Source organism: Cebidichthys violaceus, unplaced genomic scaffold (assembly GCF_023349555.1).
Source record: "Cebidichthys violaceus isolate CVI_PGR_0920_01 unplaced genomic scaffold, fCebVio1.0.p SCAF_21, whole genome shotgun sequence".
Taxonomy (NCBI): Eukaryota; Metazoa; Chordata; class Actinopteri; order Perciformes; family Stichaeidae; genus Cebidichthys; species Cebidichthys violaceus.
Window position 1 is genome coordinate 6,595,915 of NW_027176384.1, and position 19,252 is coordinate 6,615,166.

At 44.2% G+C, this 19,252-nt stretch overlaps 1 protein-coding gene across 1 annotated transcript; it reads left to right on the top strand.

Moving 5' to 3' along the window:
- Positions 1-1,652: 1,652 nt before the first annotated feature.
- net1 (neuroepithelial cell transforming 1) lies at positions 1,653-8,743 on the top strand. The gene is made up of 9 exons (XM_068717079.1): positions 1,653-1,949; positions 4,493-4,600; positions 4,710-4,874; positions 5,388-5,450; positions 5,676-5,849; positions 5,957-6,214; positions 6,304-6,474; positions 6,691-6,877; positions 6,991-8,743. The coding sequence occupies exons 1-9, from the start codon at positions 1,857-1,859 to the stop codon at positions 7,446-7,448; spliced, it is 1,677 nt and encodes a 558-aa protein (XP_068573180.1). The 5' UTR covers positions 1,653-1,856; the 3' UTR covers positions 7,449-8,743.
- Positions 8,744-19,252: the final 10,509 nt, after the last annotated feature.

Genomic DNA, 19,252 nt, shown 5'->3' on the forward strand with positions numbered 1-19,252 from the left:
TTTCTGATGCTGAAGTCACTTGACTTATGATCTCACTCCACTTTGTTTTGGGGGTGCAAGCGGGTCATGTAACCCAGACTCTCCATCCTGTTGGTGATGAGCCCCTCCTGACCGCTCCGTCAACAAAGAGCAAGGCGTCAATAACCAGACACCTCCATCGGCATCTGTGTTCTGTCACACACACACATGTACACACAGCATGAAGCCCCTGTCCTGGTTCACACCTGTGTATTGACCCAGGAGGATGAAGTAGAGCCACGAACAGGCTTGTCCATTTGCCCTAAAACGCACGCACACACGCACACGCACACGCACACAAACACAAACAACGCTCTGCCTTGCAGCACCTCCACATTAGCCGCTCCGTCAGATCTAACGCCTCCATTTTTTGCCGTGCATTTGTGCACCAGCTGTATAGGGGTGGAGGGGGACGTGTAGAGTAATGACTACAGGTGCGACGCCGTCCTTGTGGCATGTGTGCATCCGCCTGTCCGGGTGAATCCCCCCCCTCCCCGAGGGTGTGTGCACAAATGCACGAACAAAAGCCAGGTGGTGGTCATTTTGGCCTCAGAACTCTTGTCTTTACTGAAACTGATCAACATGCTGCCCTTTCCCCCACTCAGACCAATCAACATACGGTTGATACCCCCCCCCCCCCCCCCCCAGTGGTATTCAATAAACAGGTCCCCCGCCATTGATATTCTAATTGATCACCTCCCTCAGGTCAGCTGATCAGTCTGACAACAGCTCTGTTTATAAAGCAGAAACTGCTTTGATAATTAGCTAACAAGTAATAATGACTTTGTAGTTCGTTAATTAGTCTGTAAACAGAACGACACATTTAGCTTCAAAGGTTTTAGTACCCGATACTAGAATCTTGTAGAAGTCGAGACAAAATAATGCCTCTTTTGTGTTTTTGGTATTTTCAATTTCATAGCAATAATAAATGACTTTTTTAGGATTATTGCCGATTGTTACCTGTTGCCTTTTGGGAAAGTGTCTGTTCACTGTTCCTACAGTGTAATACACAAGTGTTTTTAATTTATTGTTTTGTTGTTTAGCAAAGCTGCCAGTGCATTCCCAGGTTTTTCCACCCCTGATGAGTTAGCATGCCTGTTTCCAGATCAATTTACTGTGCAAAAAAGTATTTTTGTTATATACTGTATATTGCGTGTCTTTGAGGATAAAGCTGTTCAGCTTACAACTCTCTTCTAACCAAACGTGTGGAATCATTACCGACAATGTTTCTACCGTGCGTTTATGTCAACAACAAATAAAGTTCTCACAGTTTAAGCTTTTTTCACCCTCACAGAAGTCATTAAAAAAGTGATCTTTTCTACGTGCTTCACTGCAGACCTTAACCCAGTTCCCTGAGACAAACCCATACTGTTAGATAAGCTTCAGTCTTTTTCCAACGTTCACCTGCCCTCATCGGAGTTGTTTGCGTCAACTCCGTTTTGCAGTAAGCTTAACCTGTGATCTTACAAACTTCTCACTACTGTTTTCACTTGTTGAGTGTCAACAGAGCCTGCGTGCAGCTTCTCCCCACTTCCAAGTAAAGCCGGTCCCGCCTCATCTGCAGCCATGAGAGCCAAGCAGAGCACAGCTCCTCCCTGTCTGTCCTGCCTGGTATAAAGCCCTCCCTCCCTCAGTGTGCTTCAGACCAAAGTTTAGAAAGAGTGTGTGAGGGAAGCCTTCAGAGCTTATGAGGGGAGGTGTATTTATTTATTGAATGGTTTTCTTTTTACCCACACAAACCTTGATTTTACTCAACTTTTTCTCTGATGTGGATTACTTGAAGCTGACTCGCCAGGATTAAAAACCAAAAAAAGGATATTGTGTTTTCATTGAAAGCTATGGTGGCTTACGATGAACTGGGTAGCTTGGTGCCTATCAAACGGACTCTGCAAGTGATAGACTATCAGAACCAAGCCAACAAAGAGTCAGAGGTGAGATGCAGTCTTTCTACTTAGCTTAGCTGTTACCTGAGGGTTTCGTTGAATGTTTGTCAGCTCCTTGAGATGAAGTCAAGCCCTTTGTGTCAGATTGTGAATGAATCAGCGCCTAACCCTGTTTTTATCTCGCCTGGGCGCACCGTGTTTGTATGTGCTTTCAATCACATTGTGCCTTTAAGATGAGACTTTGGACTTTGAATGTTTGAGATACTACCAAACCTGGAAATGTTAATCATTGGATCACACTGCACCTAGGAAGTTGTTAATAGCGGACAGACCCCCCTTAGTTTTGTGTATTCTCTCTTAAATATGCATCCTGGCACAGTAGGCAGCTCAGCCTTAGTTGGGATATGGGGAGAGATCGGGACAGTGAAGCAGTGGGGGGGACCCTCAGTCAACAACCCAGTCTAGAGTTACTTTGCTTTTGAACTGTACCCAGGTTATCTTTGATACAGCTGCAGCAGTTAAAGGCTGTTGAAACCCAGGTGTGCTCTCTGTACTTATTAAAAAGTTGCTTCAGCCCCTTCCTTCCCCTTTTTAAAGGGTTGAATGGTTCTCTTTCGGAAGAGATTTCAGGGAAGATGTGGTTTCATTGACAGTAAACCACCCGATAAAGCAGAAGTTCTGCGGGGCAATTCATTCTGTTCCCGCAGAACTGCAAACTCGAGACAGCCCTTTTAGCTTAAACGCACCATGCTGACTTGTCGATGACCTCAACCCCTTTCATTCTGACTGTTCAACTCAAGCAGTGCTGTAAAACCCAGGGACACATCTGGGGTATGAGCTCACAGCACACACAAGGTTACATCAAAGGGAAAGCACAGGAAGCTCTTTTGGGATCCCTGGGAAAAAAAATCTCCTGATGTTTATGAGGTTGTAATCTTAGGTTAGGAGTTTAAGGAGCACATGTATGTCTGTCCAAAGCTGCAGCACTAACTCCGGGTCTGTCTGGTTTCCTGAAGTGAGAACAGAGTCTCCGGGTCAAACTGCCAGAAATAGCAACTTTCCCCGTCCGTCTGCACTTTTTCACTTCACAGCTGATGAACAAAGAGTGGGACCAGTGGCCTTTTGTTGTTCTGGGGCTGGTTCCCAAAAGACAGGAAGTGCAGAATGGCCCAACACGCGTTTCCAATATTGACTTTGGAGACCCCCACCCACTTATAACTGTAGTTTTTTTTATGATGTCTGCTGTTATTAAAAGGTCACATATTCGAATTAATAGAAGTCTGGGCCCTTTTGCATGTAGAGCACAGTCAAAGCAGTCACCATCTCTTTGCCACTAGAGGGCTTGCTAAGTTCTCAAGGCTGTCTGGATTCTCTGGTCCAATGTGGAGACCCAGAGCAGACCGTGAGTCAACCGCAGCCGCGGCAGCAGACGGAGTGGATCTGTTCCACAGCTGTGTCTGCAGAGCGCCCAGCCTCAGTGGCTGCTCTGTTTCCCAGATTCGCTGAGCCAAGGCAAAATCCCATTTGGCCTGAGTCAGGAGAAAAACACACACACACACACACACGGGGCTTTGCTCGATTTCAGAGAGCAAGCCCTCATTAGTGTGAAGTTCTCAAAATGCAAAAATGTTTTGTGGGGAGTGCAAACGTTCAGAGATGCTAATTATGACGGTCTCGATCTTCTGAAGAGGCTCTGTGGGCTGAAATCATTACCTCAGATCTCCAGCTCTTTGATTTGTGGCCTGCTGTTGTTGGCACGAGGCCAAGCAGCTCTCTCCTTTCTCCCAGCCTCAGGGCCGGGTGAGGGGGAGTTTCACCTGGCCCAGGTGTAGCTCTGCTCTCACGCGAGGCCTGTTGGAGAGCCTGTCTCGGCTCGCAGCAACCGGTGTCGCTGCACTGTGCGCACACAAGAGAGGGGACACGACCGTTGCCGCTCCTTTCCCCCAAATGACACAACAGTCCCGACACAGTGCCACACTGGGAAAGGTATCCCTGGGAATGCAGTTAAAGAGTTGCAGCAATCAGGAAGCGTTTATCTCACGCTGTTTGAGTGATGGACCAGATCCGCTCCCAAGAAGTGGGGCTGTAGCGGATGTCAGGCCAGATAGTAGCAGAGTGTGCGCAGGGAGGGGTGTTGAACAGCTGAGAGCAGGGTCTCGTGCATTCCTGGCATTCTTCCAGACCCCCTTCCAGATCAGTGGCCAGAAAGGGTCTTTGTGCTCAGTGGGCTGGCCTGGCTCTGGGACTCTTCACATAATGGAGCCAACAGCTGCTGGAGCTGCTTCCTCCTCCTCAGTATCTCTGTCTGTCCGCCGGTCCGCCAGTCTGTCTGTCTGCGGCTCAACCTCGGCTCCGGCTACTCCGATTTCAGTCAATAATGAGGATTTATGACCGGACTTGATGCGGTTTATCACAAGGGAGTCACATGGGAGCATCCGCACTTAACTGCTGAGGTCTGTGGAAATCTCGCAGTTGGCATTGCGGATCGATTCGCTCTGCCTAGCTGCGAGCAGAAAGAAAAGTTCTGACTTTTCTTCGACTACGATGAAATTGCCTGACTAATCTCTCCTTCCATTTTTCTCCTTCTTCAGGAACCCAGCACAAAGCGTGTCCGTCCTCTCGGCAGGGTGACGTCGCTAGCCAACCTCATCTCTCCGGTGAAGAATGGGGCCGTCCGGCGCTTCGGCCAAACCATCCAGGTAAGCTTCCCTGACTCAAACTCAAAGCGCATTTCTTTGCTGCTCTGCTTGTTGCACCAAACAACTCGGTTTCGACTTGTCTGACTCTCTTCCTCTTTTCCATCTCCAGGCCTCCTTCCGGGGCGATGGCAAGTCGCCGGGCGCGCCCCAGAAGCCTTGCAGCAAGGCAGCAGCCCCCACGCCGCCCAAAAGAAGGAACAGCATGCTGTGGTCGGAGACCCTAGACGTTCACCAGAAGGGAACTTTCTCCACCAAAGAGATCAAGCGGCAGGAGGTGAGAATCAGCACATGAACATACAGTAGGAACAGCAAGTGCATTGTAGAGCATGGTTGGGACGCCAAGGGGCGAAGTGTAGTTGTGGATACATGAGTGAGCCAAGTTAGAGATCCAGACAGTGGTTAATTCTACCTGTCTACCAGACAGGTTTCACATATCCCTGTAGTATTCCTGTTGGATAGTCTAAATGGGTCTAAAAGCCATCCCGGGCTTATTTCCCTGTCTGTGTGAGCTCACATAGACCTGACAAGCTAACAAACCAGCGCTCTCCTGCTCTGCATCTCCACTTGTGGTGCATATGCCAGACATCTAAGCCAACTGTCAGAAGCCATACACTTTTTTTAAACACAAAGCAGCCAGATGGATTTCAAAGTTGACCTCTGTTGTTTGCACCAGGGCAGTTTTACCATTTAGTCTAATTGCCATCAATTGGGATAATGTAATGACATTCTGATTCATGTTTTGCTAAAGAAAAGTATCTTTTTGTGCCTCCCCCTCCTCCTTCCTCAGGCCATATTTGAGCTGTCTCGCGGAGAACAGGACCTGATTGAGGACCTCCAGCTCGCACGCAAGGTTTGTACTTTTAACTTGGAGTACATATTAAGCAAACAGATTAAATCAAAGTCTGGCAGGTCTTCCACACAGCCAAGCCAGGAGCTATAAAAAGACAGGAGTTACTCCTCTGTCTTTCTCTTGTACCCTCACAAGCTATTCTTAGCGCCTTCCCTTCCCTTCCCTTCCCTTCTTGGCCTGATGGGATGCTATCATTTGACGTTTTGGCTCTCCTCTTGTACACAGGCGTACCATGACCCGATGTTGAAGCTCTCCATTATGTCAGAGGAGGAGCTCACTCACATCTTCGGCAACCTGGATACCTACATCCCTCTGCACGAGGACCTCCTGGCGCATCTTGCCAAAGCCACAGGGCCAGATGGGACCGTGGGCCAGATCGGACTGATTGTAGTAAACTGGGTAAGTGTCCCGTCACCAAGTGCTTCGACCTCTTTTCATTCTGTTGACGTTTGGCTGGGATTCCAGTAAGAAAGGCAGCATAAGTAAGTGTCTCGTCTCCCCTGCAGCTGCCTCGGCTTAACGCCTACAAGGACTACTGCAGCAACCAGCTGGCAGCCAAGGCGCTGCTGGACCAGAAGAAGCAGGACCGGCGGGTGCAGGACTTCCTGCAGCGCTGCCTTGAGTCGCCCTTCAGCAGGAAGCTGGACCTGTGGAGCTTCCTGGACATCCCACGCTCCCGCTTGGTCAAGTACCCACTGCTGCTCAAAGAGATACTGAGACACACTCCACCAGAGCACCCAGACGCTGCCAGTCTGGAGGAAGCGGTGAGTCAAGGGCCCAGATCTGTTCAAATGCAGGACGTGGATCTACAAACGTGGCTGAGGTTCATTTTCTCATTTCTTGTGTTCTTCAGATCACCATCATGCAGGGTGTGCTGTCTGACATCAACATGAAGAAGGGAGAGTCTGAGTGCCGGTACTACATCGACAAGCTGGAGTATCTGGACGACAGGCAGAGAGACCCTCTCATTGAGGAGTGCAAGAGCCTGCTGTGTCACGGAGAGCTCCGAAACAAGAGCGGCACGGTGAGCACAATACGCACACATTGCCCCTTTGGCTGCCTCTCATCATCACAAGCTTCACATCCCGTATAATGCAATTAGGCTTATAACCACCTGTTTCGCCGACTTCCAACGAGCCAATGATGTAAACATACCAGTATGCACTTTGATAACTTTATTGGTGGTTATTTCAAATATGTGGTTTTAATTGTTGTGGTTGTTTTTGTTGTTTCCCTCCAGAAGCTGCATGTGTTCTTGTTCACCGAGCTGCTGGTCCTGACCCGCCCCGTCACCAGGAACGAGCGCCAGTGTTTCCAGGTCTACCGGCAGCCGATCCCAGTGCATCACCTTGTGTTGGAGGACCTGCAGGACGGAGATGTCAGAATGGGCGGCTCCTTCAGGGGCGCTTTCAGCAACGCAGACAAAGGTGAGGCTTGTGTCAGAGTCGAAAAGTTTACAGCTGTTAATGTAGGAATACACATTGTCTTCTCTCAAGTATAGCAGTTTGCTAATTCTACTTTTCTCTACTTCCTTCCACAGCCAAGAACATTTTCCGCGTGCGCTCCCAAGACCCGAGCCAGGCGCAATCCCACACACTGCAGGTCAACGACGTCTTCCACAAGCAGCAGTGGCTCAACTGCCTCCGCAGCGCCATTTCCGTCCACCGGCCCCTCAGCGAGCCCTCCGCGCCCTCCCCGTCGGCGAACGACGCCCGCTCCAAGCGCCGGCCGTCCTCCGTCTCTGCCATCGTCCACATGGAGGAAGCGGATGAGAACTGCCTGCAGCCGGTCTCTCAGTCCGCCCCTAGCTCGCCGTGCAACAGCACGACCCCCAGCCCCACCACGACGTCCCCTTCCTCCCGCTCCTCCTCCTCATCTATATCGACGACGGCGTCATCTTCGTCGTCGTCGCCGCTGTCCTCGCCCACATCACACAAAACCAAAAAGGAGAAGAAGTCTCTGTGTTCTTTAGGGAAGAGAAAAGAGACTATGGTGTGAACTGAGGTGGAAGGAGAAAATGGACTCCCATTTGGACACTTTGATTTATTTTTGTACATAAATGTTGGGACTTGTATTTATGTGTGTCTGCGTGCGTGCGTATTATTACAGTGTTCTGTGTTACTGTCCTCTTCGGCAGCTATTTACCTTACCCCTCCATCCAAGTGCACCACACAGAGACACAGTATTCTGGAGAGACGTGCACGGCTTCCACCAGCTCTAAAAGGGAAGCATAATGAGAAGCAAACACATTTCACGCATGGATCTGTGTGTTGTGAGTGTGTGGATTTCTTGAAGATAGAGGTGGTGCATTCAATCCTGTTTACTATTAATTTGATATTTAAGCATTATTTTAGACCTTTTTTGGGGGGCTAATGAAAGTTTTACATTTTTATATTCTAAGATGTATTGTAATATTTTTTTAGGTATCATAAAGCAGCACTGTTTTAGCTTTTAGGTGAAGTTATTTGAAATTTTTAGCATGTTTAGCAGGCAAGAAAGGAGGAAAATCCCCCCAAAGGATAAGATGTACTACACAAAGCTACAAATTTCTCTATACAAGTCTGATTCTTGATTAATCAGAAGACGCATCTTATTTTTATACATTCCTTTAATGACTGATGTTAGGCCCTGGACACTTTTGTTTAATTCACTGCAGGCATTAATTTAAATGAGACTTCAGTCTCTCTTTTTGAAAAAAACATTACTATGAGAGTTAGTGGTAGCAAATCATCTGATGTCAAAATCAGAGAAGAGATCAGGAGTTTTGTATTGAAACAAAATTTTGAACTGAGCCATGTTGGTTTTTAAAAAGCTGACTTTTCAAAATGAAACGGATAATTTTTCAGTGTAGCATCTTGCATGGAGCTTTAGTTGTGGACACTGCGTGCACCAGTAGAGGCAGCAGGACATATTCCCCTGTCCTGGGGGACAAGACAATGAAATGTGAAAGACTGGTTGATGGAAATAAGAGAAGTCTGTGGAAGGCTGAAAGGAAAAGAGAAAAGCTGGAAAAAGATGTTTTGGAACTGAAAGAGATTGTCATCGCAATGTGTTTAACTCCATTAACTTCCTGTATAAGTTGATGTGATATCTTGCGTATAGGTGATAGGTGGTATAAATCAAGTGAGTGTAATCGACAGGAAAACGTACGTAGGGGAAGGAAGACGAAAAAGAAGGTTTTTGTAGGTGTGAACAAGATGAGAAAAAGAGAAGAAAAGAAAAGAGCAACTTGATTGCTTCGAACTGTATGTAATTAAAGAACAATAAAGATCTGTGTAAGATTTGCAACTGAACTTTTGGTTTCATGTTTTATATGACGTCTGCTTGCTGCCAGTTTTCATGCTTAACTAAGCTAACCAGCTCCCAGTTTTCATGCTTAACTAAGCTAACCAGCTCCTAGTTTTCATGCTTAACTAAGCTAACCAGCTCCCAGTTTTCATGCTTAACTAAGCTAACCAGCTCCTAGTTTTCATGCTTAACTAAGCTAACCAGCTCCCCGTTCATGCTTAACTAAGCTAACCAGCTCCTAGTTTTCATGCTTAACTAAGCCAGCCGGCTGCCGTAGCTTCATAGTGAAGGGACAGACAGTAGGTATTTGAAGAGTTATGTGACAGGATCTTATTATTAATCTCTCAGCCAGAAAGCAAATAGATATGTTTCTAAAAATGTCAAACTATTCTTTTAATAGACTTTAAAATAGACAGAATAGCTTGCACGTCCTCATTGGGCTAGGTCGTATGACTCACATGACACTGATTGGAAGAGACTCCCAAATGAAGGCAGAAAAGAGGAGATACCCATTGATTTATGAGCGTGCTTAACTCTTAACTAAACACTCAGTTTCATGAAAGTGCCAAGAGAAACATTTGCGGTGCAAGAATAAGTCAGGATTTGTTTTTTGTTTTTTAAACTGCGACATCGCTGCCTGGTCCCTGTTTGAACTACGTTATTTGTTGATAGAGTCCTTAATGAAAGAAGAACCTCACTGTCAGGTCTGTCATTCACATTTGGAAGAGCCTCTCAAAGTTCTTAATAAACTGATTGGGTTTAAAGGAATTAACACTGAAAGGGCTGCTCAGTTCATAGGCTTTAGCCTACTGACTGGCAATGCATGGTAATGAAAAGGAGAACTTGAAAGAAAAGACGGCTTCATTTCAGCCTTCACTGAGCTTTTTAACTGTGAAACATTTCATCTTTGCTGGAGCGAGGCTGATTTTCTTCCCTTTTCATTTGTCTGCCTGGCAGCACCAAGTAATGGCCTCACGTCTGCCTCTCAGAAAACTGAGAGCATTCTCCAAACATTCGCTCATGCTCTCCGCACAGTTGCCAATTAACTTTAATGGAAGTTGAACATCAACATTAGTCAGTGAGATGGGTGCTGCTAAGGTCTGTGACGAAAGTCAAACAGCAAAGCTTAGGAAATAAAAAGCTCTGGTTTTAAAGTAAAAGACAACGATTATTATTGTAGAGACCACCCAAAGACTTCTGACTGAGTAGGAACCATTACGCTTAAATTAAACTTAGCTTTATTTTTGTTTGCTCCCTCATCCATGCAAAATCACTTAGTGCTTGTTTATTTGGGTGTCGTAGGCTGAAGCAAAGTGTTGATGATCAAGCGAATGAAGTGGTTGAGGTCGCTACGTTGATTTGAACGGGAACGTAAGTTCTACTCCGTATTCTATTTCTATGCTCCCGACGAAAAGGATCAGATGAAATTGAGGAAGCAGAAACTTCCCTGACTGGTCTGACTCAGTCACCATTACTACAATGTGGAAGTGACACCAAATTCTAGACATAAGCCAACATGACGATGAGCTGCTGAAGTGGCAGAATTCACCCCTGTAATGGAGCTGAACAGTTACTTTTTGGGAATAAAATCCACATCCATATTAGTGTTAGACGCTGTGGTTGGCATTCAGAATAAGAGGAACTGCGTTCATTCATGTGGATGTTCCAAATGATGCAGCAACACCAAAATGAAGTCAGCATTTCAGTTCATCATCAAAATTGTGTGATGAAATGCTTGACTCACCTAAATTTGGACCAATATTCTTATAACCCTTTGTAATGTGATTATCTCTTTTTTCTTTTTAAGTATTACCGAGCACAGTCCGCTCCAGGTTAGCTAATTCTCTGAATTTTCTACCATTTTAGGACATGTACTGAAAAGTAAAGCTTCATTAATATATATTCTTTTTATTTTATCCACAATGGGTCAAATGACTGTGTAATGTTAAAGGGGTCGTTCATAGTGACAATCCCACAGAAAATGACCAACTCTGCATGACCCCTGGGCTCTGTAGTTTTAGCGTCGTTCAGCTCATTGTTTTGGTTCACTCTTACTCATCAGCCTTGTTTCCAGTAGCAGCAGGCAGCAGTATTGAGTGAAAAAGCTCTGATAAACGCAGTGTAAACTACACTACCTAGCACCAAACAACAGACAGACACTAGCCGGTGAACATTTAGCAGCTAAAAAGTTCAATATTTTTCTATGTCATTAAGTGGAGACCAAAGTGAAAGTAAGAGAAAGTAAAAGTAAAGCAACTATTGGACCTACATTCATCAGGTGGAACGATGATTTTATGACTGTTTACAGTCATTATACCAAGCTAAGCTAATTGACTGCTCGTTAGCTTCATATTTAGTTTACAGACGTGAGAGCGGATCATTTCATCTGACTCTCACCAAGAAAGCAAAGAAGCGTATTCCCCAAAATGTTGACTACTTCTCTAACAATCATGTAAATATTAATCCAGCTTTATCCATTACCAAGGATTGGGAAGAAACACGAGTTTGCTGCATTGACACGGAAATGTTGCTGTTTGCTGTTGCTGGGACAAAGGCCAGTCTAAACTGACAGAATGTTGCCGGCCTTGCCAGCAAAGAGGTTTTACATGTTTTGAAAAGATAAAGGTGAGTAAAACAGCTGGAGAAAAAAACACCCTCTGCAGCCTGTTTCATAGAGCACAACAACGCAGTGCGACTTGTTGAGGAGCCTCTGTCGATGCTGGGGGACCATGTGGGAGACAAATTCAGTTTCTCATGGCCCGTGCATGGTAAAAAGGCCACACAGCCCCACACAGGCTGGAGATAATATAACAGAGGGATTGTCTATGTGATTAGCATGCAGAAGCGTGGAGGCTTACATGCTGTGTAGCTTCTCTGTGTCTTCTAAATGCTTCTGTATTACTTAAACGCAACAACGTCTCTTTTATCCCCCACCCCCGGTGGGTTTGATGCTAGAAAGCACTGGAAACTCCCTGCGTATGAAACGTTCAGATTGGGTTAACAAATCCACACCCAAGGCCAGTAACACAATGAGCTCAAGACCCAAATCTGACCAGCAAAGTATAGCGCTCGGGGGCAACCGTGGGCGAGCGAAGGTCGAACGGGTTCACAGCACCCCCTCCATCAAAACCAGGACTCCATGTTTATGTCAAAATACACTCTGCTCTGCTCATTCCTGACAGATGGAGAACTTGTTCAGTCATCGCTCACAGGCTGCCGAAAAGAGCTGTCATCTCGGTGCGCTCCTCTCTTAGACAAATCGCATCACTTTGTCTCGTGGATTTCCTTTCGCCTCAGGAGATGACATGTGATGGTGGGAAAGAGAAAAAAAAGCCTTTGACAGCAATTAATGGCTCACTAAAACATTTATGTGAAAAAAGGATGATGGAAATGATTCCCCTCAGGGATGTTTTACACAAAACAAAAGCAGGGCTGAAAGTGGCGTTTTGTTCTGTCTGTTACTACAGGAGTATGTTTCAAAACCCAAAGCCTTTATCTCATAAACTGCAGTCCTGTGACATACAGTACAGCGTCTGCTAACATAGTGGGCAGGGTTATACTATTAGATCACAACTGTAAGGTTTCACAGGTAAGAGTCCTATACATTTCCCTCCCTGTATAAGCAACAAGCAACTTCTTTGAGAATAAAAGGCACAGGACTGTACAATTTTTAGAATAGAGTGGTGTAGGAATGCAACAAATGTTAAGTGTGTGATGTTCAGTGAAATGGAATTTACCGTACAAGATATATACAGTAGAGTTCTGTGTTCTAGAGACTCAGGCTTTCTTTAATTTCCTCCTAGAGAGGCCCAGGGCTTTGGAGGTATGAGATGGCGACCGCTCACTCTGAGCTGACAGGAGTTTTGCTTGGACGTCTGTAATGCCAAACTTTCCGTGTTTTTCATGTTGTGGGTCGGTGGAAGTGAGTAATCACTTTATATGCTGACATTGGCTGAGGTAAAGTGCAGTGGTAAAGCAGCAGTGCTTTTGAGGGCACATGACCTGCCAGGACTGACATAATAACGTACAAACAAGATGGTTATCAGGCACCTTGAGGTGCATTTCTCCATATTACTTTGAGTGTGAGCCACATGCTGGTTTCATTTGGGGAGGAATGCCTCCACTATTGATGCAGCTTTTCTCTCAGTCACCAGAGCTATCAAACAGGAATCCGCTCCGCATATCACGCATTCACGAACAGATCAGGCAAAGTCTAAAATAGCCGGCCTGGCATCCGCCTTGCTTGCCTCACCAGACTGACTCACTCCGTCAGGTATGAATGCTCTGAGGGTGAGCGCTTTGTTTAAAAATCTCTCACAGGATTGTTTACAACCCCCCCCCCCTCTGTCCAAGCCTCTAAATGTTTCGAGAGGAGATTAGCTGAAAACCCTGAGGAACCTGAGAATCTCAGATTATCTCTGATTGCACCGAGAGCCCATTTCTCGCCGCACCACAACCCATAAATGGTCCTGCAATTTTCCATTTCTGCATCGGGAGCCACAGTTCATTTTCCATGTGAGACGCTCCGGCAACTTCCTGGCTCAGGACCCGTGTCAGTACGATTTCCATTAGTATTATTTTCATGGCTCCAGTGGGAATTAAAGCAGCAACATTCCCAGGTAATAGTTTGGGTTATGAAACTCTGCCGTATGATAGCTCAGCGCAAATGAGCCAATCAGCCAATGTTACTTAGTAAAAGCATCTAAGTATTATCAGGACCTAGTACTCAAGTATTCAAAGTTGAAGCACTCAATGCAGAAAAATGTCCCCTCTAAATCAATAGATTTTTATAACTCATGCATTAATGTAAAAACAGGATTTTACTGTTGTAGTTAGAGGTGGAGCTTATATAATCATATACTATGATTACAGTCATTATGGATTAATCTGCTGATTATTTCCTCCATTAATTGATTGACTGTTTGGTGTGTAAAAATTTCTAAAATAACGAAAGATGCCGTAACAAGTTTTTTTCCAACAAATGCACAAACCTCAAAATTCTTACAAATAAATATAAAATAATTAAAAAGAAAATCAGAAACATGAAAAACAATATGATAGAAACTAGTTGCCTGTTAACATTTCTGTCAATCGCTTAAGTGACTTAATTTGACCTTTTTATTGTTTTGTACAGTACTTGAGTAAATGTACTAAATTACATTCCACCACTTCCCCGGTTGAGATAATCTGACTACACTGTTGCCATGTTTACAGCCCGTCTAAACGCTTCACTGCTTGGGTTTCTTGTCATGTCAAACTCCATTGTAGTGATGTAAGTGATAGCCATGTTTCCAGATCTCAGCAATCACTTTAGTGAGTACAATGTTATTATAGCCGTTCGAGATGATGGCCAAAACTAAAAAAGAGGAGCCAAGTCATAATAAACTGGATTTATCCTTGGTAATGGTCGGCATTCAGACACTTGTATTGACTTGGACCTTCCCTTCAAGGAATAGTTTGGATTGTTTGAAGTGTGGTTGTATGAGGTACTTACTTCTTCGTAGTCAGTGAACTACTACAGTAGATGGAGTTTCTGTAATCAAAAAATCTTGCAAGAAGTTTCTGGTCTACAGCTGCAGCTCTTGCAGAGTCAGATGAGAAGATAGAGACCCCTCTGATGTTTGGTGAATATGAAGTGAGAGCCAGGGGGGTGATTGATTTTCACAAAAATTTTAATCATATAGCTCAATATCACAGATTTGCCTCAGAGGGCTTTACCATCTGTACAACATACGACATCCTCTGTCACCGTCGCATTGAATAAGGAAAAACTTGTTTAGGTTTAGGCAACAAAACTACTTAGTTAGGTTGAGACAACAAAACTATTTAGTAAGTTTTAGGCAACAAAACTACTTAGTTAGGTTGAGACAACAAAACTACTTAGTCAGGTTGAGACAACAAAACTACTTAGTTAGGTTTAGGCAACAAAACTACTTAGCTAGGTTGAGACAACAAAACTACTTAGTTAGGTTTAGGAAAAGATCGTTGCTTGGGTTAAAATAACTACGGAACTGCCGTTACTGAAGTATTTAAGTCACGTGAATAAATCAACGTTGACTTATCATTTCACATGGGGAAACGAACAGCAGTCTATGGCTCAAGGATCGCTCTTTGTTGCCCCCCCCAGTGTGGGATTTTGCGGTCTTTATACTTCCTGGTTCATGAATAGTATTGATCCTGTGGGATACCCACTGGATGAGACCAGCCTGCACTGATTTAGGTTTTAAAAAGCAAAAAAATCTATACTGTACAATCACTGATCTGTGTACAAACATCATGTATGTGAGCATTTATTCTCATTACACTTGACCTATTCTTTTGACATGATATGAATGTATTACATAATCACAAGGCGTCTAACACTTGGCGTCAAATCTAATTAAAGGTTGCCGTTTGCATCATCTTGGCAGGAGCTGCCTCTCACGAAGGTGTGAACACACTGTTCACATCAGCAGGAAGACATTATGTAAGGCCTCTGAGAACATGTGTGTGCGTTCATATTAGAGCAAGCTTTGTACATATAAGATAAGGGCCAAGAGGACACAGCCTCATAAAAGAGGGATTTGGACAGTGATTCATCTGTTTTGAGTGACGGCTCCATCTGTACACACGGCATCTCAGCGCTAAAACATTGTTTTGGCAAGAGGTTGTTATCTTATAAAATCTCACTCTCATTCTTCCTAAATTTTACAGTAATATATGACTGCGATAAATTGTACTCGCTTTGTAAATCTTCTATGATTTCACCAATTCCTTTGTGCAGAGTCCAAACATAACACACACTTATAAGATTTACATTCCAATTTTTCGGCTTCAAGCTGTCATTACATGCTTTGAACGCAGCTGTATAATAAGTTTAAATTGTTACATTGAAATATATTAGAGAGGGTGACACAACCACAACAAAGACAAATAAGAGTACAAAAACAAAAGTCACACAGTTCATTCCACCTTAAAGAAGTCATGAGGGAAGGGAATCTGGTGTTTAAAAGGAGCCATCTGTCACTCTTCTTAATAATATAATTCCACAGACAAAACATCGAGGGGTATGAGTGGAAAACCTGGATCTGAGCTCACAGATGCGTACGAGATACCGAGCCTCCAGACCACACAGATCCGCTTGTGAGCACTTCAACCCAGGAGGAAATCTGTGAGATTGTACCCCCCAGAGGCACTTCCTCTGAGCTGTGTGGTCCCCCCACAAAAAAAACAGTCTGAGATCTATAACCAAAACAGGGGTTGATTATCATAATGACGAGCTAAGTTCAACACTGATCTCTCTGCCTGATACATATCCCCCCCGCCCGTGTTTGCCAGTTGTCCAAACTGGTGTTAGAATCATAGACTTCACTGAAATCCTGCCCTGGAGGTTTTTTGTTGTTTTTGTGACTTTACCGTCTCCGGTTTCTTTTCCTTTGCTTCCTGGTATACACATAACTGCAGCGGACTGGTGCAGGTGTAAGCTCTGAAATGTAATTTACAGGTACTGTAATGTGAACTGAAAATTGTTATTGAGGAAATATTAACTATAATGATACTCCAGCTAATTAATAATGATTTTCTGAAAAGTGAAGCCAATTCAGAAGTTTCTTAAACTTGCATTCTCTCTACTGTCCATCAGGGGGCGACTCCTCTGATTGTATAGAAGTCTATGAGGAAATTACTCTACTTCTCTCTTGATTTATTACCTCAGTAAACATTGTAAACATGAGTTTATGGTCTCAATCTCTAGTTTCAAGTCTTCTTCAATACAGCATGATGTGGTCCATTTAGAGTCAAACAGACCATAAAGCAGGGTATGCTTTAGGGCGGGGCTACCTTCTGATTGACAGGTCGCTACCAGAGCCTTATACGGTGTCTGAACTTCAGAACTTCTCAGTCCAAATATGGTCACTTCCATTCACTGGTTGCTAAAAGCCAAGATGGCGACGGCCAAATCGCCAAACTCAAGGCTTCAAACCAATAGGTGAGATAACTCGGCTGTGACTGGTTGTTTTTCTTTGGGCTCAGTAGAATCTTGGGAGCACTAAGAAGAGGCAGAGGAACCTGTTTTGTTTTAGACCACTGGTCTCACGTACCACTGGCAGGATATAGTGACAGTTTGAGCAAATAGGACGAAAGTTATTTTTATTCAAGCTTCAGCTTTAAATGCCTGTCTGGCGGTCGGTATTCATTTGATACAACTAACTTTTATTATTGCAAAAACATGAATACAATTTATCTCTTTTTTTTTTGCCAACTACAATTTTGACCAAGTACATACACAAGTCAAAACAAACACCCAGGAGACATGCTTTCTATATATTCTGAATTATTTTGAAAAAACATTTGGCTCCAACATGCAACTACAGGTTTGACTTTGTTTTAGTCAGTTAACCAATTAACAAAGTCCTCGGGCGGAGTCGTATTCTCACACACACATGCCACCATCCACCTCCTCAGCACATAACAGTGTTCCTGTTCTAGACAAAACAGCGGAGCGCCAGTGAACCAGGGAAACATTGTTGCGCTGTAATCCTGTGTGGCTCTGCTCTCCACCCACAATCTGTCTGCTCACATCGGGCTTTTTGCTCCTCTGTGGACGAGGATTAAGAGCCTGAGAGTGTAACATGAAGGCCGGGCGCACAAACGTCCAATGAATAACTTTTTTTGTGCAGAACTTCAGTTAAATGGGCGAACAAATGCTTAACACATGTTCATAAATCATACTTTACAATAAAAGAGAATGAGATAAATAGAAACCGGTGAAAAGAACAATACAATACTATGAAATATAACCAATATGAATTATAAAAAAGGAATTATTGTAAAATACAAAGGGAAAGCAAGGACATATTTGAAAAGGAAGAGCCTGAGGTACAGTAAATAAAAGAATCTTGATTCATTGAATTAAAACAGCTGGGATGAAGAACAGAGAAGTGTTTAATCAAACCGCTGGTCTTCACTGTCACCACCAGCCTCCCCCTTCCTCCCTCCTCTACCTCCCATCCTGAGTTAAATGAGGTGACTGGGAGACATCAAAGCAAGCTGGTGTCCTTACGGTGGAGCTGTACGCCCTCTTCCCCGATGATATCTGTGAGGACCCCACAGCAGGCCGAGCTAATTCTCCCTGTGTCCTCCTACTGTCTGAACGAGTCCTTCTCCTCCTCCTGTTTCAGCTTTATTATGTGAGACCTCCAGGCAAGACCGTGTTGCCCAAAACCGGCTTTAGTGGAGAGTTCAAGTCAGGACAGAGGGACAGTTTCAGATATGTCAGAGGGGTCAAGCTCCAAAAGCTGTAGCACAGTTTGCAGTGCATCAGACGAGAAACCAGTACTCAAAAGTCAAAACGCACAGTGCTTGCAGTTTCAGTGAGGAGGGAGGAGATGCAAACCACCAGGGGGGAACCCTGAAAAAGCAAAACATCGCGTTTTCTCCTTAACATATTTGGTCAAAGCAGATTCGTTGTATGTTGAAATTAATTTGCTGGAAATAGTTACATTGTGAACTTCTTATGACGAATCAACAATGTCACAATATTTTTTGACCAAATACCTCAATAGTGAGATTGTGAAGATACTGTTGATGCTTTCACAAAATACTTACACAATGACATTTTTGATAAGTAATCATCAGTAATGTGGATATAATGACTACGCAGATACAGGAACATGTTATTGACTGTATTGATATTGTGATATGAGACTAGATTGTGTCTTCTACTTGGGATATTGTGATATGATTGATTGTATTGAACTTGCCTTGGTCATCCAGACTTCAGCTTCAACAGAATTTCGAGATGAGAAAATGCAAAACAATGTTTAAATTTCATGTTGGTAATGTGTTATGAACATTATCATTATGTTTTTATTTCCTTTTGTTAAGTCGATAAATGCTTGCCTCTTTTATTAATGAACTGTCCTTCAGGACTCAATCTGAAAAGGGACGTGTGAGACACGTATCTGACCCTGATGAGCACAAGTTCATCTGAAAAAAGACCCAATTAGTTAGTTCAATTGGCCCAAACACGGCTCTTAAGGACAAGAGAGTTGAGTCACACTGACGGCTGTAGGAAACATTTGAAACTTCAAACACTTGCACTTATAAAAAAATGCTTTACATTGTTTTTCTCAAACGCACACTCTCAAGGAGCGTGGGAACCCTGCTGTGAGCTGTGGCCAAATACCTGAAACTCAGATGTAAAATACCAGCTGTCATCCAGTCGCTCTCGAAAGCACCGATCGGAAAACAACTGCTGACACTTTGTCTCACAAACCCACCTCCACTGTTGCAGAGCAGCTCCACCTAGTCAGTCAGGATTTACTCTGTCGGCCGAAGCACCGGCAAATCACATCCACTCTGTTTAATTCACTGGTTGGGTTGTGGAGCAAAGAACAGTGCAAACTGGTAGTAATTATGTTTCGTAACAATAAAGGCGGATGTTGGTGTGCCAGCGGACTAGTTATTGATCTCTATCAGTAACCACACTGATGTCAGCATCGGGACCGTGACCCACTGGCCTCAGAAACACGCGG

What these genes read in the sequence shown, in the direction of transcription:
- net1 (XM_068717079.1), top strand. Translation starts at nt 1,857, where the DNA reads ATGGTGGCTTACGATGAACTGGGTAGCTTGGTGCCTATCAAACGGACT. An exon ending in ACCTCCAGCTCGCACGCAAG is followed by an intron (nt 5,451 to 5,675) that starts GTTTGTACTTTT and finishes TCTTGTACACAG; the next exon opens with GCGTACCATGACCCGATGTT. An exon ending in CTGCCAGTCTGGAGGAAGCG is followed by an intron (nt 6,215 to 6,303) that starts GTGAGTCAAGGG and finishes TGTGTTCTTCAG; the next exon opens with ATCACCATCATGCAGGGTGT.